Source organism: Meriones unguiculatus, chromosome 17 (genome assembly GCF_030254825.1).
Source record: "Meriones unguiculatus strain TT.TT164.6M chromosome 17, Bangor_MerUng_6.1, whole genome shotgun sequence".
NCBI classification, from domain to species: Eukaryota; Metazoa; Chordata; class Mammalia; order Rodentia; family Muridae; genus Meriones; species Meriones unguiculatus.
In genome coordinates, this window is record NC_083364.1 from 25,374,872 (window position 1) to 25,401,921 (window position 27,050).

The 27,050-nt window shown below is 52.1% G+C and overlaps 3 protein-coding genes across 15 annotated transcripts; 2 read left to right on the forward strand and 1 right to left on the reverse strand.

The window, feature by feature from the left end:
* Window positions 1–1,024: 1,024 nt before the first annotated feature.
* On the forward strand, window positions 1,025–5,967 carry Polr2h (RNA polymerase II, I and III subunit H). Of its 2 annotated transcripts, none has more exons than XM_021638567.2 (5): window positions 1,025–1,166; window positions 1,981–2,064; window positions 2,149–2,242; window positions 3,751–3,834; window positions 5,613–5,967. In XM_021638567.2, exons 2-5 carry the CDS (start codon window positions 2,016–2,018, stop codon window positions 5,728–5,730), a joined length of 345 nt encoding a protein of 114 aa, XP_021494242.1. In that variant the 5' UTR covers window positions 1,025–1,166; window positions 1,981–2,015; the 3' UTR covers window positions 5,731–5,967. The 2 variants fall into 2 exon arrangements, with proteins under 2 accessions (XP_021494242.1, XP_021494241.1); XM_021638566.2 differs by having other exon boundaries at window positions 1,026–1,161.
* Window positions 5,968–9,178: 3,211 nt separating this feature from the next.
* On the reverse strand, window positions 9,179–14,524 carry Thpo (thrombopoietin). Of its 4 annotated transcripts, none has more exons than XM_060370093.1 (6): window positions 14,241–14,524; window positions 12,803–12,954; window positions 12,450–12,577; window positions 12,131–12,217; window positions 10,319–10,486; window positions 9,179–10,075 (listed from the first exon to the last, which is right to left on the reverse strand). In XM_060370093.1, exons 1-6 carry the CDS (start codon window positions 14,522–14,524, stop codon window positions 9,416–9,418), a joined length of 1,479 nt encoding a protein of 492 aa, XP_060226076.1. In that variant the 3' UTR covers window positions 9,179–9,415. The 4 variants fall into 4 exon arrangements, with proteins under 4 accessions (XP_060226076.1, XP_021494243.1, XP_021494244.1 ...); XM_021638568.2 differs by having other exon boundaries at window positions 9,179–10,087; XM_021638569.2 differs by having other exon boundaries at window positions 9,179–10,106.
* Window positions 14,525–16,055: 1,531 nt separating this feature from the next.
* Chrd (chordin) lies at window positions 16,056–25,528 on the forward strand. 9 transcript variants are annotated; one of them, XM_021638578.2, is made up of 23 exons: window positions 16,056–16,645; window positions 16,815–16,984; window positions 17,370–17,499; window positions 17,633–17,761; window positions 17,836–17,935; window positions 18,037–18,124; window positions 18,433–18,574; window positions 18,677–18,817; window positions 18,899–18,981; window positions 19,059–19,206; window positions 19,356–19,462; window positions 19,584–19,703; window positions 20,307–20,463; window positions 20,737–20,957; window positions 21,585–21,698; window positions 21,941–22,192; window positions 22,280–22,373; window positions 22,487–22,540; window positions 22,988–23,091; window positions 23,491–23,593; window positions 24,355–24,506; window positions 24,652–24,751; window positions 25,078–25,528. In XM_021638578.2, exons 1-23 carry the CDS (start codon window positions 16,495–16,497, stop codon window positions 25,131–25,133), a joined length of 2,916 nt encoding a protein of 971 aa, XP_021494253.1. In that variant the 5' UTR covers window positions 16,056–16,494; the 3' UTR covers window positions 25,134–25,528. The 9 variants fall into 9 exon arrangements, 7 of the variants coding, with proteins under 7 accessions (XP_021494253.1, XP_021494258.1, XP_021494254.1 ...); XM_021638583.2 differs by having other exon boundaries at window positions 25,081–25,528; XM_021638579.2 differs by having other exon boundaries at window positions 16,881–16,984.
* The last annotated feature ends 1,522 nt before the right edge of the window (window positions 25,529–27,050 follow it).

Genomic DNA, 27,050 nt, shown 5'->3' on the forward strand with positions numbered 1-27,050 from the left:
TACTGGGGCTCCACATTGACTTTTGGGGTCCTTGGAGGGATAAGAAGAGGGTGGCGAGGGCACAGAGAGGATGAAGGGTGTTAGGTTGGTGCCACGGGAGAGGACAGTGTCCAGAAGTCTGTGCAGACAGAATGGTGCCAGGATGAAGACTCCCTTAGGAAACAGAGAGGCTCCGGGGTAAGGTCCGATGCCCAGCACCGGGCTGGAATGAGAGGAGGGGGTACCTAGAAAGACGGCATTTTAAGAGCCGTCGTCTCCCCGCGAAAGGCCAACGTCGGGTGAAGGCGCGCTAGGTCAGTGTCCAGAAGAGGGTAGTATAGTGGGGTGACAGGCAGTACCAAGTTCGACTGGGAGCGTTCTAGGGGATCAGTGTGAGGCTAGTGCCAAGCGAAGACGGGAGAGGCGAGGAGGTGAAGCCCAGGGGAGGGCACAAAGCGCGCTTTCCTTTCCCCGAGAGTGACATCATGGCAAATTCCCAAATCGGACGGACCCGGCTCGGGTGACGTCTAGCTGGTCAGAGCCAGCTCGGAGCGGCGGAGGGGACCACGTGGCAGTCCGAGGGGCTGGGCACTAGGTCCCGCTGGACCGGCGCTCTGCGGGCGGGGTCCTGCTCCACCCGCCCGCAGCACGGACTGTGCCCTCGGCCGGCACGCGGACCGCAGGGAAGGGCCAGGGCCGGGCTTCTCTGGGCCAAGGATCAAGGTTCCTGGCTGGGTGAGGCCCCCAAGCTCTCCACGCTGCGGGATCCGGGGTCTGAAGAGGGCGCCGGCGAGGCGGGCGCAGCGCGGTACCCGCCGGAGTCGGGACTCAGCGTGGCCCCGCCCTGGGCGGAGTCACCGGGGCTCTGAGACTCGCCCGCCAGGCCCGAGCGGCTCCGAGGTGGCCCTTCCCGGCGGAAGTGAAGGAGCCCCGAGAGGGAGGCGGCGGAAGTGGCCGCGTCGCCGCAGGCCGTGCGCATGCGCCCTCCGCCTCGCAGCCGCTCGTAGGGCGGCCCTCCGCCCTGTCTTCTCTCCTCCACGTGAGGGGGTGCGTGGATTCCCAGCGGTGGTCGCGCGCCCGGCGCCTCTGCAGCTCTCGTGCCCCTCGCGATGGCGGGCATCCTGTTCGAGGATATTTTCGATGTGAAGGACATTGACCCAGAAGGCAAGAAATTTGACCGAGGTGAGGTGTGTAGGGGCGGTGTGAGGGAAGAGGCCAACATGCCCACCCACCCCAAGTGGCCCGTCCCACCCTCTCAGTACCTCCCTCAGGAAACAGTCCTTGTTTTTGTTTTTCATGAATGAGAAACTCGAGACGGCCTTTCTTATTACGTTTGCGATGTCAGGCGCCTGGGTGACCCTTGCCTTTGGGGCTGATGTACCCCTGGAAACCTAACTCCCTGCTCGGTATTCCGTGCTGTACCGTGCGCCTCTCTTCGCACTCCTAATTTTATTCTTCTAAGGGGTGGATGGTGCCCTTGCCTGTTTTGTTACCTAAGGTCATGCAGAGAGGTACCTTCCCGCCTTCCTAACCCATAACTTTGTATTGCTCTAAGAACTGTTCGTTCTTTTCTAAGTCCCCTCTGGACTTCATTCCGCCGACTGCTGGGTGTATTATTTCCACAATGATCCGGAAGTTGTTTCTTTTTGGTGTCACTTTGCCTGGAGAGATGTCGGTCCTCAATACACCCCGCTGATCCTTCAGCGCAGTGCCTACCAGGAAGAGGGAGTCTCCGGACAAGTGAATTTCTTGTCCAGAGTTTTAGTCTAAATCATGCAGGCGTGCTTAGAGCCACGAGACTGGCTGCTGCAAGTTTTGCTGCTTTCTTGGGATCATGTCACCTGCTGGGGTTTTTACCTTCCTTCGTGTGAATCCGATTCTGATTGTGTTTGTGCTCCTTTGACGCTGGCAGAGGCTCGTGGGGGGTGGGCCTGTCAGATGATTTGATCGCCCACGCTGTTATCCCTGGGCTTTGTAATTATGTCTCTCACTCTTCCCCAGTATCTCGGCTGCACTGTGAGAGTGAGTCTTTCAAGATGGACCTCATATTAGATGTAAACATTCAGATTTACCCTGTAGACTTAGGTAAGTATTGAACACAGGCAGTAGCAAGAGGTTTTTGGCCTTTGATTTCCCGTTTCTTCACTCTGATGTCCCTGTTCTTTTCAGGTGACAAGTTCCGGTTGGTCATAGCTAGTACCTTGTATGAAGATGGTACCTTGGATGATGGGGAATACAACCCCACAGATGACAGGCCTTCCAGGTGAGGCAGTAGTAGAAGAGGAACTAAGATAAACTAATCATATAGTATATGAAATATATATACATATTTTTATTATATATATAAAATACTTTTTTATGTACTGTATCATCTATTATTATATATGTGTATAATAAAATGTAAGTATATAAAAGATTGGGGTTTTTTTTGTTGTTGTTTGTTTTGTTTTTGATTTTCCAAGAGGGTTTCTCTGTGTAGTCATGGCTATCCTGACTGTAGACTAGGCTGGCCTTGAACTCAGAGATCTGCCTGCCTCTACTTCCTGAGTGCTGGGATTAAAGGTGTACACCACCACTACCACTGCTGCCCAGCTATAGAAAGATCTTTAATTCTAGGAATGAATGATTGTTATCAGTGGACTCTGAATAACCTTAAAGACACTGCTGCACTTAGAATTCAGACAACCAGAACTGGGTGTGATATAATTCCAGGACTCAGGAGATGAAGGAGGAGGATCAGGAGTTCAAGTCTGAGGCCAACCTGGGTTACATGAGACCCCATCGCTTTAAGAAAAAGAAAAAAAAGAAAAGAAAAGAAAAAAAATTCAAACTAGCTTTATTACTTACTGAGAGCAGTGACTAACTAAGCTTTCGAGATGCAGCTGTTTATTTATTTGAGACGGGGGTCTTCCTTTGTAGTCCTCTTTGGCCTCAACTATGTAGATCAGACTGGCCTGGAATAGACACACCTACTTCGTCTACCTCTTTATTGCTAGAATTAAGGTATGTGCCACTGTACCTTGCAGATGTAGTTTTTTTGTTTTATTTTTTTTGAGACAGGGTTCCTCTGTGGAACAACCCTGGCTGTCCTGGAACTGTAGATCAGGCTGACCTCGAACTCACAAAGATCTGCCAGCCTCTGCCTCAGTGCTGGGATTAAAGGCATGCACAACCACACCTGGCCAGATGTAGCTTTTTTTAGGGCTGAGGAAATGATTACATAGTAACCTAGATTTTGGGAAGGAGTTTGATATAATAGGAAGACTACTAAGGGAGGCAGAGGCAGTTGGATCTGAGAGTTTGAGGCCAGCCTGCTCTAAAACGTGAGTACAAGACAGCCAAGGCTATGGAGAGAAACCCTGTCTTGAAAAGTCAAACCTCCCCCCCACCAAAAAAAACAACAACAAAAAAACAGCAACAACTGTAGACTAGTAGTTCTGGCGGCCTACCCCTTAATCCCAGCACTCAGGAGGCAGAGGCAGGAGTATCTGTGAGTTGGAGGCCAGCCTGTTTTTTTATGTAGCCAGTTAGGGTAGCCAACACTATATAGAGAGACCCCATCTCAAAGGCCAAAAGGCTGTGGAACTACAGTTAGTTTTTAGTTCTCAGCTCTACTGCTTTCATGTCTACATCAGTAAAACACAGACAGTCACAGAATCTCTGTGGCAGCTAAGTAAGGTCGTGCTTCCGCAGTGCTTCTTGTTACCAGTTTCCGTTTTGAAAGTTTTCTTACACTGTGCTATGAGGAATAACTGGGTGTGTCGTTCATAGGGCTGACCAGTTTGAGTATGTAATGTACGGGAAAGTGTACAGGATTGAAGGGGATGAGACCTCGACTGAAGCGGCCACGCGTCTGTAAGTAATGTCTGAATGTCCTTCCTCTTCCCTAGGCTAAGATTGGGCCATGCTTCTGCTTCTGTGTTGGGTACATCTTTTTTCTAATACTCCAAACCTAGGTGGAAGAATTTATCTTGGGAACAGTTTTCAGTCTGAATGTAGGTTGCTTATATCACCTGTAAGGATTTTAAATATTTATTTATTTATTATATATTTATATGAGTGCTCTCTTTACATGTACATGTGGTCGCTGGGTCAGGACCTCTGGAAGAGCCGACAGAGCTCTTAACCACTGAGCCATCTCTGCAAGAACCTGTTGTCAGGCTTCCAAGGCCCTGTAGTTCACATGAGACCTGGGTAATCTGTTGTGAGGACAACAGAGAGCCTCTTCCTGGGGAGCCACACCTAGCATTTCATGATCAGGCCTTTTTATTTGTTTTCCCTTGTGTATGTGTTGTTACCACAGAACTCAACCTTTCGGTCTTTGGTCTCCCTGCTTATATTTTTTTCCCTTAAAATTATGTTAAAACAAGATGGTTATCAGAAACTTGAAGCAGATAAGTAATGTGAAAAAGAACAAAAGTAACCTAGGGGATCTTTTTATAAACAGAATTTGAATAGCTGTTTGTGTGGTGAAGGCCTTTACTCCCAGCATTTGGGGGGCAGTGGCAGGTGGCCCTTTGTGAGTTTGGGGCCACTGAGTTCCAGGGTAGCCAGAGAGAGCTACACGGTGAGACCCTGTTTGAAGAAAATAAAAACAAACAAACAAAAAGAGTTGAGTAGTCTGGTGTTTTGTCTTTTTTGTTTGCTTTGTTTTTGTTTAAATAACTTTATTTAATTTTTTATTTTATGTGTATTAGTGTGAAGGTGTCATTGAGCTGCCACACGGGTGCTGGGAATTGAACCCCGGTCCTTTGAAAGAGCTTTGTTTTGTTTTTAGAAACAGGATTTCTCTGTGTAGGCTTGGCTGTCATGAAACTTGCTCTGTAGACCAGGCCTTAGACTCACAAAGATCCATCTGCTTCTGCCTCCCAAATGCTGAGATTAAAGGGAAGAGTCACCATTGCCCTGGTTGTTTTTGTTTTTTGTTTTAATGTTTACTTTTCCCTTTAAAATCCTTTACAATGTTTTCTTTTTTAACATAATTCTCCTTGTTAGTTAAAGACTCCCTCATTTTATTTTGGTTTTGTTATGTTTTGTTTTGTGAGACAGGGTCTCTATGTAGCTTGGGCTGACCTGGAACTGACCCAGGCTGGTGTCCAACTCAGGAGATTTTGACTGCCTCCTGCTGCTGGGTTTAAAGCATGAGCCACCCTCCTGGTTCCTTAGCATTTTCAGAAACTTATTTATTTTTTTATTTGTGTGTGTGCGCGGGAGCCTGAGGAGCTGCATGTGAGTCAAGTTCAGAAGAGGGCACTGGATCTCTAGGAAATGGAGTTGTAGAGGTTATGGGTGCTAAGACGTGAACCCAAGTTCTTCCGCATTCTGCAAGAACAGCTAGTGATCTTAAGGCTGAGTGATGCATCTCTCCCGCTCCTACCTAAACAGTCCAATAGCTGTATAACATTGCAGTGAATGGTGATACCTTTATTTGTGTGTCTACTCACATAGTTCTGGGTGCAGTGGCATTTACTCCTCCACTAGGGTAAACAACACTGCACTGTGCATGTCTCCATTCACTTTTGTCCTCATGACAGAATCCTAGGAAATTGCCCTAAAACACAGGTGGGTGGAGAGAGTTGCTGGGAAGTGGCTGCTTTGAGCTCAGACTCAGGACAAGGGACCTTCTGTTTCAGCTCTGCATATGTGTCTTATGGGGGCCTGCTCATGAGGCTTCAGGGTGATGCCAACAACCTACATGGATTTGAAGTGGATTCCAGAGTTTATCTGCTGATGAAGAAGCTGGCATTCTAAACTTCGTGGGAAAGCAGGCTGCTGAGTCACTCAAGTCATGGACATTGTTCAAGCTCTCGGGGAGGCTGTCGGTGCTCGCCTGTGACAGGGCCTTGGCTGTGTGTCCACTGTGGGCATATATATCTTCAGTGTGTGAAATCACTGGAAAACTGACCTGTATGTAAAAGGCCAAATGGGAGAGCTCAGTATGAACCTAAGGTTGTATATGATTTTTTTTTTTTATTAAAGTTTACTTTTCAGACTCTTCTCCATTATTGGGGGTTTGGTTTTGCTTTTGCTTTGTAGCCCATGAAGGCCTTGAATTTGATCTTCCTGCCAATGCCTCCTCAGTTTCTGGGATTGTATCATACATCGTTTATGAAATGCTGGTTCTCTAAACCAGGACCTTTCCGCTTTACAGAGGAATATCTACACCCCTCTGTGTGTGTGTGTGTGTGTATGCTTCCCCATCTGGATCCTGAGGATTGAATTTAGATTGTCAAGCAAGCGTCTCCTTTCGTCTCTACTCAGGTTGTTAAGAGATGCTTCTTTACCAACCGAGCCTGTTTGCTGTGGAAGACCAGGACTCCCCCCCCACCCAAGCCCCAACACACACACCTTCATCTCTTACAGTTCTGGGTTTGTCACAGGAGCTGGTTTCTTCCTGCTGGGATGCCTGGGGTGTTTCCTTCCCATCATTTTTTGCTCTTTGCAAGAGGTGTTAGAAATAGTGTTTAGGGAAACTGGCTGAAAATTTGCGGCCTCAGCAGGGAGGAACAAAGGTGGCTTTTTCAGCTTCCAGGGTAGGGTGTGTGAATGTGTGTGTGTTTGTGTGGGTGTGATACATTGGGGGTTGGGATGAATTAGTCATCCCATGGAGTCATGTTTTTGAAGGGTTGAAGAAAGATGGATTAGGATGGGAGACCCTCATCAGTGGTAAAAGGTCATTGTCACAGTAGACTCCTGTCCAGCAGAAAGAGAAAGGAGGTCCTTAAATAGAAGCATGTTCTGCTTGTAAGCACAACGCCCCCCCCAAGCATTGTTTTGTTTTATTGTATGTGCGTGTCACAGAGAAGCTATCTTTCAGGAGCCCCTCTAGTACCCTGTGGGTCCCAGAGATTGAACACATTGTCATGCTTGGAGTCAGTCACCCTTACCCGCTCAGCCATCTTGCCAGCATACTCTTCTTTTGGGTGTGTGGTGGGGAGGAAGTGATGGACTCAGCTACACAGAATGACTGGTGGTTAAATGGTGATTGGCTTTGGTTTTGACGGTACAGGAACCAAACCCAAGGCCAGCAAGTGTCACAATCGCTGAGCTGGAGCTTCTGGTGAGGTTAAAAAATTATGTTTTAAAGGCGGTGTCTGAAGTGCCGCCTGCCTGAAACTTGTTGTATAGTCAAGGATGACCTTGAACTTGTGATCCTCGTGCTTCAACCCACAAAGTGCTGACTCTTAAGGCAGATAGGTTTACACTGTAGAAACCAATTACTCAGATTTGCCAGTATCAGATGCCTGGAACTTTGGCTGCCTTTGCAGTTCAGCACCCTCACTTGTCATCTGACTGCTGAGAACCCACAGTCTCTGGTCTCTGGCTTGTCTAGTTCTGGGTGTGCCGGCTCTTATGTGCTGGAAAGTGTTTGGCTTGATTTTTGTGTTTGTGTGTGTGTGTGTGCCGAGAGGATTGAACCCAGGGCTTGCGAGTGCTAGGCAACGGCTCTACTAGTGAGCTAGGTCCCTGCCACAAAATTAATTTTTGAGATACAGTCTTCTGTAGTACAGGCTGGACTTAAACTCCTTATGTAGCTAAAGGTGGTCTTGAACTCCTGATCCTCCTGCCCCTCTACCTACCAACGCTGGGTTTACAGGCATTTGCTGTGGCGTCCAGCTTTTTTTTTTTTTAAACTTAAATTTTATTTTATTTCTTGTCATTTGTTTGTATGTGTGATGTGTATGTGCAAGTGTGGGAGTCAGTGTGTGATAGCATGCGTAAATGAGGTTGGAAGGCAGCTTCAGGGAGTCAGTTCTTTTGTACGGGTTCCAGGTATCAACTCTCAGGCTCACACAATGAGCACGTCTACTGAGCCATTTCACTGGCCCTAATTTTTTTTTTTTTTAATGTTAAGGTTAACTCCTTTTAGTGTTATAACAACTTACAAATTATGTTATTCTAGAATTAGTAGGTGAAGCTCTGTCATGTAGAACTGACACAGCCTGATTTTGGTAACATTTTTTTTTTAGCTCTGTGCCTCTGTTCATCCTTTTTTGTGGACACCTAGAGAGGCTGTCTGCATCGCATCCCCACCAGCTCTGGTCTCCTCAGAACTTAGAGTATTTAGTCTCGGAGGGCTTGGAAGTTTCTATTAAACAGACTCACTGGAGCACATGTCACTGCGCACAGCACTAGGTAGATGCGTGGGCTGAGACTTGGATCGGGGTGTCCCTTTCTGCCTGAAGGCTCTGTGACCACAGGGAAGCCTGTCTGGCCTTGGGGTAGTAGAGATGGATAATACCTGCTGTGCAAAGTTGTAGGATGATTCTGGGGCATCTGTTGCCTTGGTGAGGAACACCTCTCCCTTGCCTTTTTGTGTGTGGCAGGAACTGGGGGATTCCAGCCGCTGTACCTACATGGTAGCCTTTCCTTCTTTAGGACAGGGCAGAGGAAAAGCTCAGACCCTGGCAATAGCAGGTAGACCCTCGGCAATACTGTTCCGTTGTTTTTTGTTTGTTTGTTTGTGGCAAAGTAAACCTCTGACACCAACAAAGCACTTCCTTGCAAAACCCCAGAAGTCTGCCTTCATTTTTGGGGTTCCCACTAGAGTTCATGGTGGTCACACAAAGCTGTGCTTTAGGTGCATTTGTGGAAGTTAGAAAGAGCCTTCAACTGCTCTGTGTCTGTCCTGCTGTGTGAGGTATGGAGCCTGACTCTTGCCACTTCCTGCACTTCCGTCTGACCTCCACAGGAGGGAAGCAGGAGCCCAGGCCTGGCTAAGCCCCTGCTGAGCTGCTGATGCGCTTAGCTGTTTGCTCAGCTGCTACATCCAGGTCTAGTCTTTACTGAACCATCTGCACAGCCTTACCTGGGGTGTGGAGTTCCCCAGGCTTCCTGTTAGCTTTCTCGGGAGGTAGGGTTCAGGAGAGCTATTGTCCCATTGAAGAACATCGGTCCCTTGGTTTTTAGTTGGCTTTTGGATGCTCTTATTTATTCTCTTACAGGCTCAGTTTGGTCTTTATATAGGGACAGCCTTTCTAAGAGGTAAACTGCTATTCCTTTATCAAGAGCAGTTATCTCTTGAGGACCAAATATTCTCACTGAGAATTATAGTGAAGGGAATGAGGACATTGGGGGCCCTTAAGCAAAGGAAACTTTCTTTTTGTTTTCTGACACAGTATTACTCTCTACCTCATCTAAAAGGCTAGATCAAGTCTAAGCACTTGCAGAATGATTGTATGAAAGCACATATAGAGAATTTGTCATTTTTCAAATTTATACAGAAAGTAGACCAAAGATAACTAGCTGCTCTGATGAATATTGCTGATAGGTTAAAAAAAAATAGTTCCTAAAATTTAACGATGTCCTGTCCTGTGTCTCCTTGGGTTCCAGGTGAAAGCAGGACACGTAGCTGCAGTTGCCTCTCAGAGCCTCTGCTGGGGAAGGCTTGTCCCCGAGAGATGCTGCAGGTGCTGGCTGTGCCTGTGGTTGGTCCTTATGCTTCCTGAGACAAATTTTGGGAATGAGGGTACATTGCGATTGGATGAGGACTGGTAGATTTAGGCATGGTGGTGGGAGGGTCAGGAACCAGGGGGTAGAATTGGGTTGGAGACCCATGGGTGGGCAAGGTAGGTGAAGGGGAGAAGAGAGTGTGTCGGTCAGGAGCATGGGTTGGAGAAGGAGGATGTCCAGTCTGGAGGTTGAGTGGCAAGGAGCCTTTGTTCAAAGCTCCTGGCAGAACGTCTGGGGCTTCCTGGGTCTGAAGTGAGGCTCCAACAAAGAGCCCATGAGTTCCATTCACGGGTCCGTGTGTCCTGTTCAGGTATCCAGGGATTTGGCCTGGGGACCTGGAGGTTTGATTTAGCTGATCGAGAATAATCTTGGCTCTGAATCCTTGAAGCCTGTTCAGAAGTCCAGGGCCAGTGGTTCTGGCTACGGCACTGAAGTTTGTCTCCAACAATCCAGAAGTCCTGTTTGGGAGCTTGTTTATTGTGCGGAGTTGAGAGGTACTGCTGGAGACAGCTGGGGTGGGCAGGGCCCGTCTGACACAAAGGGTGGGGCCGTCTACTACCAGCAGGAAGCGCACCTTTCCTCGCAGCAGTTGTAGCAAGCTCAAGAAGATGGCATTGGGATCCTTGTGGGCTGTGGTCCTGCCCTGTGGAGGAAGCTGAGGGCAGAGGATGGGCCTGAGGACAGAGAGCAGGCCCACATAGCAGGCCTTTCCTGACTGAGGAGAAAAGATTCATTGCCAGCACCCAGGTATTAGGGCTGAGAGGCAGCACTCCTTAGAGGCCATCTCTCACACACTGAAGGTCCCTAGAATCCCTGTTCTCCCCCGGGTCTTTAGAGGGACTGAGTAAGAGGGTATTTTCTTTAAGTCTCTTGACTGGGGACTTACCTGGGTTCCTAGGAGGCCCTGCAAGGCCCCCAAGAGGAGGCGAACCTGCCCAGAAAGCTGTCCCAGGAGAGATGAAAGGCAGGAGGGTTCCAACTGTCCTCGTGCTGCCATCACTCCCTCCAGGAGAAGAGTCACTGCCCCTAGAATGTCCTGTGCCTTGGACTGTTCCTGGGAAAGAGGAGAGAAGTGGACTGCTTCAAAAACGTGCTAATAATGGGTGGGGAGCCCATAGGAGTAGCCAGCAGGATGAATCATAGGAGCCGAGAATTGGACAGGATGAGGGTCCCACCCATCCCAAGAATTCCTTCAGAGTCTCCTAACAACTGGCCATTGGCCTCTGCTTCAGTAACCCCAGCGTCCATCTGCCTAGCCTGGTCTTGCATAGACTCTTGGTGGGAAAGCCACTCCGCCTCATGGCAGCTTTTAGCCCTAGACTGCAATGCTACAAGCCTATTCATTCTGCTACAAAACTTGCCCACAGCATTTTCTAAATGTAGGAACAAAGCTATAGCCATAACTGTGAAGATGAAGGGAAGGGACTTAAGAAATGGAAAAGCTTGGTATGATGGCACACGCCTGTAATCCCAGCACTTTGGGGGGGGGGGGGACAGGGAGGATCGCAAGTTCAAGGACAGCCTGGGACACATAGTGAAGACCCTGTTACAAACTCAAACCCAGGACCCCTAGGAGACTTGAAAAGGAAGGAGATTCAGGTAGTATAGGCACGTGCGGCCTAGCTTTCCTTTTTATTTATTTCGTTATCATTTAATTAATTTTGAGACAAGCTTTCACTAGATAGCTTAGGCTACTCTGCAGCTCCTCATCTTTCTGCCCCACCCTCTGAGCTGCTGGGATTTTTGGTCTGTGTCACCATGCCCAGCAAGGATTTGAATCTTGATTTTGCCTTAATTTAGTGGTACTTTCTGTTTTGTGCCACTTGTGGACAGCAGATCAGACTTCCTTCATGGCTAGGTTGAGGAAGCCAGGTGGTGGTAGTGCACATTTTTAATCCCAGCACTCAGGAGGCAGAGACAGGTGGATCTCTGAGTTCGAGGCCAGCCTGGTCTACAGAGCAAGTTCTAGAACAGCCAGGGCTGCACAAAAAACCGAAGAAGAAGAAGGAGGAGGAAGAGGAGGAGGAGGAGAAGCACCCATATATATATATATATATATATATATATATATATATATATATATAAAATAGACCAAAGATATATATATATATGCACATTAAAAAAAGATTGAACAAGAATAAGAGTAGATCAAAGGTATGACCATGAGAAGCTTCTAATGGTATTCAGTTTCAAATAAGTATGTATGTATATATGTATGTATGTATGTATGTATATGTATCTATGTATTTGAGATAGAGTCTTATCCCTGGCTGGCCTTGAACTCACCGAAATCTGTTTGTCACTGCCTCCTGAGTGCTGAGATTAAAGGCATGGGATTAAAGCCACCATGCCCAGCCTACTTGATATATTGGTCAGAAATTTGCCATCGCTTCCTCAAGATCTCCTCATAGGTGAATGTAAATTGGGTTACGGTAGCCAAACTGGAAATGACATTTGTAAGGAACTCAAGAATTTAAAAAACTGGGGAGCAGTAGGGATCTGATGATGACAGGATTTAGGGACAGCAAGGTAAGAGATTTCTCTTTCTCTTTCTCTTTTCTTTTTTGAGATTGGGACTCCCTCTGTAGTCCAGCCTGGCCTGGAACTCATAATACAACCTAGGCTGGCCTCACACTCAAGGCAAGAATCTTGCCTCAGTCTAGATCTTGCATGTGTGAGGTCCATGGATGCCCCTTACCGTCTGGGCTTTCCATTCTCCGAGGCTAAAGTCCACAGCTGGCAGCAGGACGGGTGTAGACAAAGGGTTGATGTCAGGGCACTGACTCTGTTAGGAAAACAAGATGAAATAGACATCAGGATGGTGGCCCATGCCTGAGGTGGTCTTCCTCAGTGCCATGTTTATGCTAGACCTTCTAAGAGACTCTAATGCAAATCGTAGCCCCTACCAGGGCTGAGACAGGATGGTCTCGCCAAAGACAGCACGGGGGTGAAAGGAAGGGAAGGCGTGAGGCGCCTTAGCAGTTAAATGGGTAGAGGTTGTGCTTGGGGGTGCTCACCAGTCGGCTGTGAAGGAGATGGGAGTCACGGAGCAGTTTATTTAGGAGTCTGCGGTCACAGGCGGGAGGAACTGGGCTGGACAGAGTTAGTCTTGCAGTGAGGAGAAGCATGGTCACCAGGAGCAAATCTTAGATGAGAAGTGAGGTTGAAGGGTCGAGAAGGAGAAAATCATTCTCAGGTGGTGACTCAGGGGTTCCCATCTGGGAGCCAGACCTGAAATCCAGGGGTCGGTGTCCCGACACCTCATTTTGGGAGGCTGGGTTTCCCAACCCTCTGCTCCTGTGGCATTGTCCCCACCTCCATCCTGCCAAGCCATTCTTGAGCTTGTTCCTAGCTCCTAGTGTGTCCTTACCAGTCAGCTCCATTCTGGCCAGGGTGTCTGGCTGGAGGGGCTCCCTGGATGGGGCCTCTCCCCTGAATCTTTCCCGGGGCCATGGAGGCGGCTTGACCTTTTGCACTTCTGCACGGAGTTGGGTGGGGCACAGGTGGGCCGAGGAATCTATCCTGAAAAATGACAGAAATAGTGACTCTGTCATCAAGTTTCAAGGAAAAGACTGCCTGGCATGGAAAACACATCCTAGGAGGCCTTGAGCTGCTAGCCAGTGAAGGCCAGAGCTCTTAGCTTTCCAACTGCTCCCATGTTTTCTTGTGATTGAAGCGTGTAGTATCTCCTCTTTGTCAAGGCTCTTCGGTGACTCTGATGTGGTCTTGGGGCCCTGTCTACACATCATCACCCTGCTGAGAGCATCAAGACTTGGCATACACATACACATCTTAATTGGGTTTGAATTCTGAGCAACGTTTGTTGTTAGCTGGGAGAGAATGTGGGATGGGAATAGAGAAGGGAAATGTGCAAGTCTGGAGAAGAGTGGAAAATGGGCCGTCAGGCTAAGAAGAGGAAGCAGCAGAGGGGCATATGTGTCGAGGAACGGCTCTGGTGTTAGGCTGAGGCAGGAGATTGGGTAAAGAGAAAACAGACCAGCGGAGGCAGGAATTAAAAGAGACACTAGCTTCTCATTCTTTCCCTGTTTGCCCCACACATAAAACCTGGGACTCTCCTTTGGACCTTCAAGTTCTGAAATGCTCCGTTATTCACATCAAAGGGCTAAATAGTACTAGGACTTCCTTCCCGATGCAAGTGGCCTGGGGTGAGGCACTTACAGAGCAAAATGATGCCTACTTCACATGACTTATTTTACCTCAGACACTGCCAATGTGTCTCTCTCAGCTGCATCTGCTTCCCTGCCTACTCCAGAGCCCTTCCAGTCCCTTCATGGGCCCCCCCACTTTGCACAAGTTGAGCAAAGAGATCTGCACCTGATTCAATATTGGGATCTCCTGTAGGTCTGTCAACATTCACAGCCCCCACCCCCTCCCATTACACTCTTCTGTGCCCTGGCTCACCTGACCCAGCTTCCCCAGTCCCAGGATTCAGAACCTTAAGCTAACAAGAATGACCCTACGAGGATGGGGATTAGGATTATGTCCCTTAGGACAAAGTTCTCTAGCCCTTACATGCACTTCTCTTCTTATTTTCTCGGGGCACTAGAGGCAGCCAGGGCTATTCCGGATTCTACCAAGTCTGTGAATAGTCCCTCATAAACCCGTTACCCAACCCCCTTTCCCTGTTCTGTCCCGCTCCTCCCATTCTGGGAAGGCTCCACTCTTCTTGACAAAGGTCAGTGCCTGTAGGTTCCAGTTTGCTTGCCCCTCCCCCAGCTGAGAGCCCAGTTCTTTTTTGTTCTTCATACCATACCCTCACTTAACCCCAAACTGTGCTTGCCACTCACCAGTGGAGAAGGGCTCCAGGAGCCAGGTGCACAGCAGGCAGCGCTCTGGGAAGCAGGTAGGTAGGAAGACACTGGCTGGGGTACAGCCCCTCCTTGGCTGTAGGGTCACAAGCCTGCCCAGGCCACTTCCGCCCAATCAGAGAGCAGAGAGCCATCAAGCCCTGGTGAAGGCCCCGGAAATGACGACTTCTTTTCCTACCTACTGGAACTGGAGCCCCTGCCTGGACCATGGTCCATGAATGGAGTCCAGCTCCTCCACCCACACACGTAGGGGGAACTGTCATGTCCTGGGGACGTGAGTACCTGGGACCTGCTTGAGAGAGAGAGAGAGAGAGAGAGAGAGAGAGAGAGAGAGAAAAGGAGAGGGTTAGTCAGAATACATTTGTCCCCAGGAAAGAGAGGTCTTGTTTTAGATTGATGGAGCTTCAGTTCCTGGCTCTCCAAATTTCACTTCTCTCAACATTAAACTTGCTGCCAAAATCCTACAGCACTCTAGCTCTCCTGCTTTTCCTACCATACTCCCTTGTCCAAGAAAGAGTTTTTCCTGGCATTTCCCTTTTCCTACTGTCAATTTAGGTGTTGCCTATATTGGAAAATGGTCATGTTATAGGAAAGAGGGTATGGACAATTTGTTGGACCTGGGGAGTGAAGGTGTTTGTGTTTGGTTAGGATTAGGCCCAAAAGGCATGCCTTTAATCCCAGCACTTGGGAGGAAGAGGCAGGTGAATCTCTGTGAGTTTGAGGCTAGCCTGGTCTACCTAGTGAGTTCTGAGCCAGCCAGGGCTACCTAATGAGAACTTGTTCAAAGAAGCAAAGAAAGACAGACAGATTGGCTGGGCTGGGCTCAGGTGCCCTTCTTTCTACTGGGGGCACAGGGAACCGGTTAGCTAAACCCAGGTAGCTCTGTGGGCAAGCCTGCCCTTTATTGCTCAGTGGTCCTCTTCCATTCCTACTGCTATACTTGTGACAAGAGAAATAACCAGGCCCATCTGTCCCTGTCTTAGGAAAGACAGCTGCTGAGCCTCCCCCACAAATGCCTCTTCGCTGCCTCCTCTCTTTCTCCCTTTAGCTCTGGCTCTAGCTCCCATGCTTCCTCCTCAGTCCCTGTCTCCCCACAGCTTCTGTCCTCAGGGACCTCCTGGCCTGCCCTTGTCCTCTCTCCCTTGTTCTTCCTCAGGCTTTCTCCTGCGCCTACTCTGAGGATGGGCTGTCTACTAAAGAGTATGGCCCAGATCCCGGAATTCTCCAGTTCAATAAGAGATGCCTCCTAAGATTAGGAAGCCTAGCCTAGCTCTGGGAGAGTGGGAAGCGTGGTGGGGGTAGGAAGGGATGGGGAGGCATGACTAGAAAAGCAGGACAAAGGAGGTGGGGAATGAGCTGGAGAGGAAGAGGGTGGTCCCTCGGATGAAGGAAAAGGGTGGAAAGCCAGAGGTGATAGCTGGATGGACATGCGAACAGGTTGGGGTTATTACTCCACTCAGGGGGAAGCCCTGCTTCTGATTCTGGCTAGTCCCAGTCCCTGGAAACTCCAGAAAGGGGAGAGACCTGGAAAGGGAACTAGGGATACAGGCAGAGTGAAAGAAAGGGGGTACTGTGGGTCCTAGGCAGAGGAAGATGGTTGGTTGTCCTTTTCAAAGACAATTCTCATCCTCCAGCGGCCCATCCAGCTCATGACTGGTACAGGCCCGAGGCTCAGCCTCTGCGGTTCATTAGCCTGAGGCTCCGGTAGAGGGATGGACACCACCTCCAGGGGTGGCCGCAAGGAGTGTGTGTGTGGGGTGTCGAGGCCCGCCTCTCCTCCCCCTCTTTGCGCCCCCTGGTTCCTCCCTTCCCCCTGCCCACTTGGCTCCCCCCTCCTCCAGTCCCTCCCTCCTCCCCTGCCGGGTCCCAGCCTGTCCCCCTCCCCCACTCGCGATCCGGCCGCTGCTGCTGGGCCGGACCCCCCGGGCTCAGGCGGGCTCCTTGTGGAGTCGCCGCCGCGCCCGTTTTGTTGAGGAGGAGGCCCCGGGCCGGGACGCCTGGCGCGGGCATAAAACGGGCCAGAGTCGGCGCCTAGGGCACTAGAGCGGCGTACGGCCCGGGTCAGCGCCTAGCCGCCCGCGCTCTCCCGCCCCGCCCGGCCGGGAGCGGACTCGGCGACTGCGAGACGAGCCCCTCGCCACCGGCCCCCTCCCGCCGGCCCGCCTCCGGTCCGGCCCTACTCCCTCTCCTGCTCCCTCCTCCCGCCCGCCTCCCCAGCTGTCCGCTCCGCGTCATGCCGAGCCTCCCGGCCCCGCCGGCCCCGCGGCTGCTCCTCGGGCTGCTGCTGCTCGGCTGGCGCCGGGCCGGTGGCACTGGCCCTGAGACCCCAACGCTGCCCATCCGTCCCGAGAAGGAGACGCCGCTGCCCGTTCGGGAAGCGGCAGGTAGGTGGACGCCAGAGGGAGGCGCGGGAGGGGAGTCTGGCTCGGGGCAAGTCTGCACCCACCGGGAGAGGGCCCCGGGCGCAGGTGGCTCGGCGCAGCGGGAGGGCGGGAGGGGTGAGCAGAGGTGGCGAGGCGCACGGTGCCAAGGGATCCTGGGCCTGGCGGGCAGAGCCCGGAGCAGGCATTACGGCACGAGCCACTGGACAGCGGCCGCCAGCCAAGCCCGTCCCCACAGGCTGCTCCTTCGGCGGGAAGGTCTATGCCTTGGACGAGACGTGGCACCCGGACCTGGGGGAGCCTTTTGGGGTGATGCGCTGCGTGCTGTGCGCCTGTGAAGCGGTGAGTGGATACCGCGGCTGCCCGCCTTACCCCAGAGGGTAGCGGGACGCTGGCGTCCCGGAGCCGTAGCAGACTCGAAGATGCTCCGGGGAAGGCTGGTCCTCAGCGGAGGAAAACCCCTTTCAAGTCTGCCGTGTTGACAGTTATTGATCGTCCGCTCTGCGACTGGCTTTCGGCCAGCTCCCCCCCCCCCCCACACCTCCCGTTACAACCTTGCTAGAGAAATGACATTATTAGCCCTGCTTTGCAGACAGGGACGCCAGGGCTCAGAGGAGTTAAGAAACTTGTCGGGGCGGTGTAACTTGTAAATAGTAGAGTTGACTGGCTCCAGCCGAGGGGTCTGATGGTTGCACTCACTTCATTTTCCTGTGTTCTCTGCCCTCAGCCTCAGTGGGCTCGCCGTGGGAGGGGCCCTGGCAAGGTCAGCTGCAAGAACATCAAACCCCAGTGCCCCACCCTGGCCTGCAGGCAGCCGCGCCAGCTGCCAGGACACTGCTGCCAGACCTGCCCGCAGGGTGAGGCCCGCCGTGCCCCGCGTTAGGGAGGGTAGTGTGGATGGCTCCAGCGCTGGGTTCCGTGGGGCTTGGATCGCGGAGGCGGACTGGTCCTCTGGGTACCCTACTGAAGTCAGCGGTCCTTATGATGTAGAGCGCAGCAATGTAGAGGGACAGCCCGCTGGCCTAGTCTTCGAGTATCCAAGGGACCCGGAGCACCGCAGTTACAGCGACCGAGGGGAACCCGGCGCTGGGGAGCGGACACGTGCTGATGGCCACACGGGTAGGCTGGGGTGGAGGTGGGCTGGGTGACGTTCGGGGCTGGCGGCAAGGGCTGACAGTCGTCTTCTCTCGAAGACTTCGTGGCGTTGCTGACAGGACCGAGGTCGCAGGCGGTAGCTCGTGCCCGAGTCTCTCTGCTGCGCTCAAGTTTACGCTTCTCTATCTCCTACCAGCGGTGAGACCGAGGAAAGAGCCGGGACTCAAGAGTAGTTTAACGGGGCAGAAAAGAGGAACCTGTAGGTTCTAGATCCGGTCTCACTGGACCTGTCTTCACAGGCTGGACCGCCCCAGCAGAGTTCGGTTCACAGATCCCACGGGCAACATCCTGTTCGAACACTCTGCAGCCCCCACCCAGGATGGCCTGGTGAGATGATGCCATTTAGGAGTGCTTATCCCAAACGGGCACTGGCTGAGAGCATGCTTTGCATTGCCACAACGGCCCAGTGGGAGAAAGGCCCCGAGATGATGATGCCCATTTTACAGAGGAGGGAACTGAGGCTCAGAATAGCGGAATGTGATTTGTTTAAGGTCATTAGGCTAGTAAGCGGTAAGCCGGGACTTAAACTCCAGGCTCCTGGGTCCTTCTTAGGAGGGTCTGGGGTTTCCCTTCCATACTCCTTCCTCAGGTCCCTTAGCTGGCTTGTCCTGCCTACTGACTGCCCTTCCCTCTAGGTCTGCGGGGTGTGGAGGGCAGTACCTCGGCTGTCTGTGAGGCTCCTGAGGGCAGAGCAGCTGCATGTAGCCCTCGTGACCCCTACTCATCCTTCAGGAGAAGTCTGGGGGCCTCTCATTTGGCAAGGGGCTCTCACAGCAGGTAGAGGGAGTGAGCAGTTCTCGGATATAAGGAGCCGAGCCTTCTCTATCCCAGGGGTGGGTGGACTGAAGAGAGGATCTCCTCATGGCTGTCATTCCCCAGAGACCTTCAGTGCCATCCTGACCCTGGAAGACCCGCAGCAGCGGGGTGTGGGAGGCATAGCCCTGCTCGCCCTCAGCGACACGGAAGACTCCTTACATTTTCTGCTGCTCTTCCGGGGTCTTCTGGGCCCCAGCAATGGAGGTAGGTAGGGGGGAAGAAGTAGGTGAGGGCACAGGGAGGGCGCCCATCTTTCAGAGATGCTCACACGTGCAGCCCTTGCAGAGCCAGCTCAGGTCCCCCTGAAGCTTCAGATTCTCCACCAGGGACAGCTGCTTCGAGAGCTCCAGGCCAACACCTCAGCTCAGGTATGGGAAGGCCTGGATCTCACGGCCGCCTGCTCCGGCCGCTTGCTGTTGCCCACTGTCTTCTGTTCTGTTCCCAGGAGCCAGGTTTTGCTGAGGTGCTGCCCAGCCTTACAGAGCAAGAGATGGACTGGCTGGTGCTGGGGGAGCTGCAGGTGGCCCTCGAGGGGGCAGGCAGGCCAGAGCTACGCATCAGCGGATACATTACTGCCAGGCAGAGCTGTGATGGTGAGGCAAGGTGGGGCTTGGCGCTGCGGGGTACGCACAACTCAGAGGCACAGCCATGTGCTAAAGGATAGGCCAAAATGGATGTGGGAGAGTCCCCTGGGGTTCTGGGTGTGGGCAAGCCTGCTGCCAACCTGTCTTGCCCCCTGCAGTCCTTCAAAGCGTCCTTTGTGGGGCCGATGCCCTGACCCCAGTCCAGACGGGTGCTGCTGGCTCAGCCAGCTTCATTCTGCTAGGAAATGGCTCCCTGATCTATCAGGTAAGGATCAGAAGGCTGGAGGAGGTAGGGAGGGCAGCAGGGCAGGGCCTCGACCTGCAATTCGAAAGGCCCTAGTTCTTGGCTGGCCATCCAATTGCCCTCCTCCGACCCTGTCCACCAGGTGCAAGTGGTAGGTACAGGTAGCGAGGTGGTGGCCACGACACTGGAGACCAAGCCTCAGCGGAAGGACCAGCGCGCTGTCCTGTGCCACATGGCTGGGCTTCATCCGGGAGGACACATGGTGAGGGCTCCAGGCAGAGTTGTGCCAGGGCTGCCAATGCATGGGCTGCGGGAAGCCGGGTTGGTTGATCAGGGGTGTGTGGTACCGTTCACACACTCACGGGTTCTCTCAATGAGTCCCTTATTCATCTGGCACACTTTAGTGAACCTTAGGCTGGGACCCTGTCCTCGTTCTCAGCAAGCTCACAGTTGAGTAGCAGACACCAGCCAGGGAGAACAGTGCTATAGGCCACGTGATAGGACAGATTGCTACTCGGGGGTCTTTTGTGCCAGGCATGGAACAGGTTGCCTTACCCGTGTGTTTCTTTTGACTTTCGCAGTACCCTTTGATAGGTGAGGAAGTGAATGCTCAGAGATAAGTAACTCTTCAAGCGTTGTTACGTGTCTAGGAAGTGGCAGACGAGGGCTTTGAAGATAAGTAACTCTTCAAGCGTTGTTACGTGTCTAGGAAGTGGCAGACGAGGGCTTTGAAACTTGACCTACAAAGTTCTCTTGTCCAGCGTTATTGGCACGAGGAAAGATGTATGTGTGTAATGGAGGCATAAAACATGGAAAGGCCTTGGAATCTGAAAGCTGAGAGGGCTCATCCTTCTCTAACTCCTAGGTCGAGGGTATCTGCTCTGGGCTGGGCGCCCGTGGGGCACACATGCTGCTGCAGAATGAGCTGTTCCTGAACATTGCCACCAAGGACTTCCCGGAGGGAGAGCTTCGGGGACATGTGACTGCATTACCCTACAGTGGACACAGCGCCCGCTATGACCGTGAGTGTCCTTCTGTGTCTTCTGACCTGCCAGCCAGGCATCTAAGGAAGAGTGTCAGAGAGCCAGAGCCTCGTGTGTCTTCCTCTGTCTGGGTTCTGGTTGGCACTTTAGAGAGGTGGGGATGCATAGTTTGGTTGTTGCTGGCTAGCCCTTCCCGCTGCCATTGTACAAGGAACCTAAGACTTGCTGCTGCCCAGGCCCTGGGTCTGAGACGGGGCAGGCTGAGAGGAACAGCACAGTCTCACTTGTTACCTCGCATCTGTTTGGACTCAGGACTACCTGTGCCTCTGGCGGGGGCCCTAGTGCTGCCCCCTGTGCGGAGCCAGGCAGCAGGGCATGCCTGGCTCTTCCTGGATACGCATTGCCACTTACACTATGAGATTCTGCTGGCTGGCCTTGGGGGCTCAGAGCAAGGCACTGTCACCGCCCACCTCCTTGGGCCTCCTGGGATGCCGGGGCCCCAGCGGCTGCTGAAGGGATTCTATGGCTCAGAGGTAAGGGCTTAGAGAGAGGAAGAAAGCTTGAATTTTTTTCTGCTTTTTAGCTTGAAGGGCTGTGTGAGCCTGTGGTTGGGGTGTGGAGGGCAGGCAGCCTGGTATTATGAAGCAGCCATGGCCAGAGGTGTCAGACAGATCTAGGTGTAAATCTGACTCAGCCTCGATTATGCATTTTCTTTTCTGTGTCCTGTGTTCTAAATGATCCCTAGGACAGAGGCCCCAAGTCTCTAAAGAAGTGGGAGGAATGGACCACATGCCCTTAATGGTGTGTATTGCTGTGTGGACTTGGAGTCGGAAAGACCTGGCCTCAGAGCTACTTTCTGTTGTGAAAGGCCATCTTAGAGACCTTAATCTCTTGGGTATCTTTCTGTGAATTGAGGATGGTAGGATTTGTTCTAAAGTGCCTTGCGGGGCTGGAGAACTGTGGCTGCTCTTCTGGAGGACCCAGTTTCGGTTCCCAGCACCCACTCCATAGCTCATAACCATTTGTAACTCCAGCAATTAAGGAATTCAATGCCTCCTTCTGGCCTCTGCGGGCCCCAGGCAAAATGCTCATACACATGAAATAGAGAAGCTATAGATCCCTAAAGCCTCTTTCCCGTCCCTGTCCTGGTCTGTCTGCAGGCTCAGGGAGTTGTAAAAGACCTGGAGCCTGTGCTGCAGCGGCACCTGGCGCAGGGCACTGCCTCCCTATTGGTCACCACCAAGAGCAGCCCCAGAGGGGAACTCCGTGGGCAGGTATGTGGGGCTGGTGCACTTGCTTGTGCTCGCTGCCGAGCCTGAAGGTGATAGCATGAAATGCCTGCTAGTGATAAGCAGGAAGCCACGCGGCTGCATACAGCGGGTGGCGAGCTCCCGCTCCAGCTTTGCAGTACTAAAGGGAGCAGCCTCTGCCTGGGCACTCCTGGCATCCGCCAGCCGTGGGTGATAGACGTATGAAGGGGAGCCCCAGCCGGGCCTCAGTTTCTCTCTCTTCCCAGGTGCACATCACCAGCCAGTGTGAGGCGGGAGGTCTGCGCCTGGCTGCAGAGGAAGTGCGGATGTCCCTGGCTTCAAATGGAGAGGCAGCTATCTCAACCGTGCAGCCTGCTGAAGCCCCAGGACCAGCCAAACATAGCAGCCCCAGGAGGCTCCTAGACCCTAACACATGCTTCTTTGAGGGGCAGCAGCGTCCCCACGGGGCTCGCTGGGCACCCAACTACGATCCACTCTGCTCACTCTGCACCTGCCAGGTAGGATGTTTGGGTAAGATGCAGTTGGCTACAGGGTCTGGGGCAAGGGGCCCAGCACACCCTCAAAGCCTTGGCCCCTCTCTACAGAGACGAACAGTGATCTGTGATCCTGTAGTATGCCCACCACCAAGCTGTCCCCACCCGGTGCAGGCACTGGACCAGTGCTGTCCCGTGTGTCCAGGTGAATGTCCTGCAGGGGAGGAAAGGTAGTGGAGGGGCAGCCATGGGCGAGGAGTGCTTTAGGGCGGGAAGCAGGAGGCCACTTTCTGCCTCACCCTTTCTTTGTCTCCACAGAGAAACAACGGAGCAGAGTCCTCGCTGGGCTACCAAATGTGGAGCCAGGAGAGGGTGAGCTAGGAGGGTGGGTCCAGGAGTGGGGAGAGCCAAAGAAGCTGTTGGGTTGGAGCAAAAGGACAACAGAGTAGCAGGGGAGGCAGAGGCAGGGGGATCTCAGCGAGTTCAAGGCTAGCCTGGTTTACAGAGCAAGTCTCAGGACAGCCAGGCTACACAGAGAAACCCTGTCTTGAATCCTCCCCCTCCAAAAAGGAAAAAAAAAAAAAAAAAAAAGAGAGAGAGAGAGAAAAAGAAAAAGAAAGGAAAAACAAAGGAAAAAAAAGAGGGCAGCAGGGTGTGTGTATGGGGGCGGCTGTGGTGCACAGAATCAGCACACCTGATTAGTCCTCTTTAGTGCCTTTTGGTTCTTGGCTTAGGCTAGCGTGGGACTGGGCTGAGGCTGGATTGTGGGCCCTGCTGGCAAGACCAGTCCAAATGGCAGCTGGTGCTCTTCCCCAGCAGGCTGCTATTTTGATGGTGACCGGAGCTGGAGGGCAGCGGGTACCCGATGGCACCCCGTCGTGCCTCCCTTTGGCTTAATTAAGTGTGCTGTCTGCACCTGCAAGGTATGACCACACAGTCTTCTCTGGTATTGTAACCCATCCGGGGGCTGCCTGGAGAGCAAGCCTATCCTTGGTGGGGAGGCCTCAGGGTGGTGTTGTGAGGGGCAGTCCCGTGGGTTTGAGAGCAGGTTTCCTGTAGGAGAGGGTAAAAAGCTGACTGGCTTCACGTGATCCTTGGCGCCTTCTGAACTTCCCTATGCTCCCCTTTCCTCTCCTTCGTACAAACGCGGCGCGGTACCTCATGAGATGCAACGATGATTGGGTTCAGGTGTATAAAGCAAGCTCGGGCCCCTGAGTGAAAGGCCACACATACATTTCACTCAAGATGGGGAAAGGAGAGAGAAAGCAGTGTGAGGCCGTGTGCCCCTCTTCCTGACACCCGCCCTCAATGCATCCCCGCAGGGGGCCACTGGAGAGGTGCATTGTGAGAAGGTACAGTGTCCTCGCCTGGCCTGTGCTCGGCCTGTCCGCGCCAACCCCACTGACTGCTGCAAACAGTGCCCAGGTGAGAGGCCTGGTCATTGAGGCCTCCCCCTGGGGTTGGGTAGGCCCCAGCCCCGTGTGGAGGGGTGCATGATGAAGATGGAAAAGAAGCTTCCCAGATCCTTCTCACTTACCAACCACTGCTCATGTGCACCCTGGAGCTAGCGCCTCAAAAAACTGTGGAAAGGACATACATGTATGCAGTGATTGGAGCTCCAGTTCCATCAACCCAGCTGCCCTATCCAGCCATCCATCTACCTAGCCACCTACCATCTATCCGTGTATCTATCCGCCTACCCATCCATCCATCCATCCATCCATCCATCCATCCATTATTATCTATCCACCCCGTCTGTAATCTACCCACCTGTCCATCCACCCATTCATCTACACCCACCCATCCACCCATCCATCCATCCATCCATCCATCCATCCATCTCTTATCATCTGTTTACTTCATCTGTAATCCATCCACTCACCCACCCATCTATCCATCCACTCACCCCACAACCAACCAATCACCCATCTAAGCACCCAGCCCTCCACCCACCCACCCACCCACCCACCCATCCATCACCATTTATCCACCCATCCATCCACTCATCCATCATCATTTATCCACCCCATCTGTAATCCATGCATCTACTCACTCATCTGTCTCTCATCTATCCATCCAAGTTTATCATCTATTAAGAACTACAAACTATTAGGTGATAGTGATTCAAAGAGAAGTTAAAATTAGCTGACCCTTCTGGACTGACTTTGTCTTTCATTTCCTAACAGTAGGGTCAGGGACCCATGCCAAGCTGAGACCCATGCAGGCTGACGGGCCTCGGGGGTGTCGCTTTGCTGGGCAGTGGTTCCCAGAGAATCAGAGCTGGCACCCATCAGTGCCCCCCTTTGGGGAGATGAGCTGTATTACCTGCAGATGTGGGGTAAGTGGGGACTGCGTGAGGTGGGCAGTATGCGCCTGGCCTGGGAGAGGGAAAGCTTCTCAGGGAGAGTCCTGGAGATGGCTTTTTCTGAAGGGGGACTACAGTGTCCCATGAGGAGCCTCAGTATCTCTCCATCCTGCACCAGGCAGGGGTGCCCCACTGTGAGCGGGATGATTGTTCGGGGTCACTGTCCTGCGGCTCAGGGAAGGAGAGTAAATGCTGTTCCCGCTGCACAACCCAAAGGTGTAAGTGAAGGCAGCTGCTGTGGGCTGGCTGTATGATGCCTGGGAGGGAGGGGCCCCCACGGAGATGGGAACCATGAGTCAGTTCATAAGTGCGATCCCAGCCTGCCCTTCCAGGCTTCTTGCTTACTGCCATTTCTTTACAAATGAGACTTCTGAAGCTCAGGGGAATTTAGCAGCTACACTAAGATTCTGCAGGTGTGCTGACTTGCTTAGACAATTTGGGCCTTTCTGGGACTGGAGCAGAAATGTTTTGCCTGGCCTCCCATGTCTTCCTCCAGGCTAGCCTTCCCCATCTCCTTCAACACTCACTCCCCTTCTGTCTTCAGCAGCCTCTGAGACTAAAACACTTCTAGAGCTGGAGAAAGAAGATGAGAGCTCCTAGGGAGCATCCAGAAGGCCACATGACCAAGAGGATGGGCCTGAGCTGGGAGAAGGAGCAGTGCTGAGGACCCCGACTCTCCTGTGGGAATCCCAGTGCCTTTAGCGCCTCTGTTCTGCTTCTCTCCTCCACTACCTCTGGGAACCACAACTCTGCAAGGGGAAAGACTGATGGGCCAAGGCCATATCCATGAGAACTCCTGCCCGGTTTTTCTTTTGGCCTCTGTCCTAGAAACCTAACTCTTTTCTTCTGTACAAAACACCACTGGCTTCTTGGGATTTTTAATTTATCCTCACTCAGCACCAAGGGTTCCCTCACACCATTCCTGCTGCCCCTGAGCTGAGCAGAGTCCTTATTAGAGATTTTTTGTATTTATTAAAACATCCTGTTTTTCAGTCTTTGGGCTTGAGGTAGGCTCTGTGTGGCCAGAGCCCCGAGTGGGCGCCAGAGGAGAAAAATCAGAAAGTAGAAGGGAAGAGAGGAGCCCTGGGCCCAGAGTCTTCCTGACACTGGGAGCTGGCAGGGGCTTAGGGAACAGGTTGGATAGCAGTTGGGTGCCGTATCTAGGCTCCATACAGAACACTGGGAATGTCCATCAAAGGGACTGAGGTCACCAAGAGCCTGGGGAACCTCAAGCTGGCATTTCTGCTGATACCTCGTCTGAAGCTGTTGTAGACTGAAACAAAAGTGCTCCCAACCTCTGTGCTGTGTCTAAAGTGAACTACACACCTGCTTTCCTGAAAACAGCTGTTTGCTGATCAGTGCAGGGGCGATCCCACCTCAGAATGGACTGGGATCAGCCCTGATCTAGTTAAAACTGAGCTTACCTTGAAAAAAGTGCTATGGTGGGTAGAATAACATAAGACCCCTCCTTTTACCTTTCCCGTTTCCCCTCATCCCTGGCATCAGGAAACAGACATTCCTTTAGGTTCTCCCCTCCATCCCCAGGGAAGTAGGATAGTAACAAGAAGTCTAGCCATGTGTGTCTCTCTCTTCAAGTCCTGGCATCCAGAGACCTCAAGAGGGCACCCCAGGCACTCTCGCTGAAGCCGCTAACGGCATGATGTCAGGGTCCTTTTCTAAGGAAACAAAACTAAAAGCAGCAGCAACAATTCACCATCACCACCACCAACAACAAAAGAACAAGAAACCTAAAACAACAAAAAACACAGGGAGGTGATTTTCCTGGGCAGAGTGGTCCACTGTTTCTTAACACCCACTAGTACATCACTCTGTGGCCTCTAAGCTCAGGGCCCACGCAGGCAGGCTGGCCTTCACACCGGGCTCCTGAGATCCTCCAGCAGAAAGACAGGAAACACACAGGCTGCTAGGACAGGTGAGGGCGTTTTGATAACCCTTGCTTTTCAAAGAGAACACTCGTGTAGTTTAGTTTGCCGTGTTCCATTTGAACTTGTAGTGACATTCTTTACATACTTTTAATATTCAGAATCCAGATTTTGGTGTATCAGGCTCCAAACAGCCACCATTCTGGGACTTGGCTGTGACCGAGTCACTAGAGCAATGCCTGTGAATCATTTACGGCAGAGACTTAGGTCCGTTATCAAACCACAATCACGGATGTCTGAAAGTGTCAACCAACATGGGGCCCAGGGGCCCCTGGGAGTGGGGAGGCCAGATCTACTTGTCTACGTTGAAGACAAGATACTCAGCCATTAGCAAACCCTGTACTCCAATGATGGGTTGGCTCATTTTAAAGATGTTTCAGAATAACTCTTTGATGGGATCTCACTCCTTAGTCTTTTATAAAAATAATGGGAAGTAGAAAAAAAAAAAAAAAAACCAAAGGCAAGACACTCCTCATTGGAGCAGAGGTCTGTAATCCTAGCACTTGGGGGGTGGAGGCAGGAGGATCAGGCCCTTAAGGGTTCAGGGCAGTCTGGGCTAATGTGACCCTGTCTG

Coding starts and splice junctions, on each gene's coding strand:
- Polr2h (XM_021638566.2), top strand. CDS start 1,089: ATGGCGGGCATCCTGTTCGAGGATATTTTCGATGTGAAGGACATTGAC. Junction 1,162..1,980: donor AGGCAAGAAATTTGACCGAG/GTGAGGTGTGTA, acceptor ACTCTTCCCCAG/TATCTCGGCTGCACTGTGAG. Junction 2,065..2,148: donor GATTTACCCTGTAGACTTAG/GTAAGTATTGAA, acceptor TGTTCTTTTCAG/GTGACAAGTTCCGGTTGGTC.
- Thpo (XM_021638568.2), bottom strand. CDS start 14,524: ATGACAGTTCCCCCTACGTGTGTGGGTGGAGGAGCTGGACTCCATTCA. Junction 10,487..12,130: donor GAGAATGGAAAGCCCAGACG/GTAAGGGGCATC, acceptor CCTCTTTCCCAG/GAACAGTCCAAGGCACAGGA. Junction 10,088..10,318: donor AGGGCCTCCTAGGAACCCAG/GTAAGTCCCCAG, acceptor CTCTGCCCTCAG/CTTCCTCCACAGGGCAGGAC.
- Chrd (XM_021638578.2), top strand. CDS start 16,495: ATGCCGAGCCTCCCGGCCCCGCCGGCCCCGCGGCTGCTCCTCGGGCTG. Junction 17,936..18,036: donor TTCTCTATCTCCTACCAGCG/GTGAGACCGAGG, acceptor CTGTCTTCACAG/GCTGGACCGCCCCAGCAGAG. Junction 19,207..19,355: donor TGCCAGGCAGAGCTGTGATG/GTGAGGCAAGGT, acceptor TGCCCCCTGCAG/TCCTTCAAAGCGTCCTTTGT.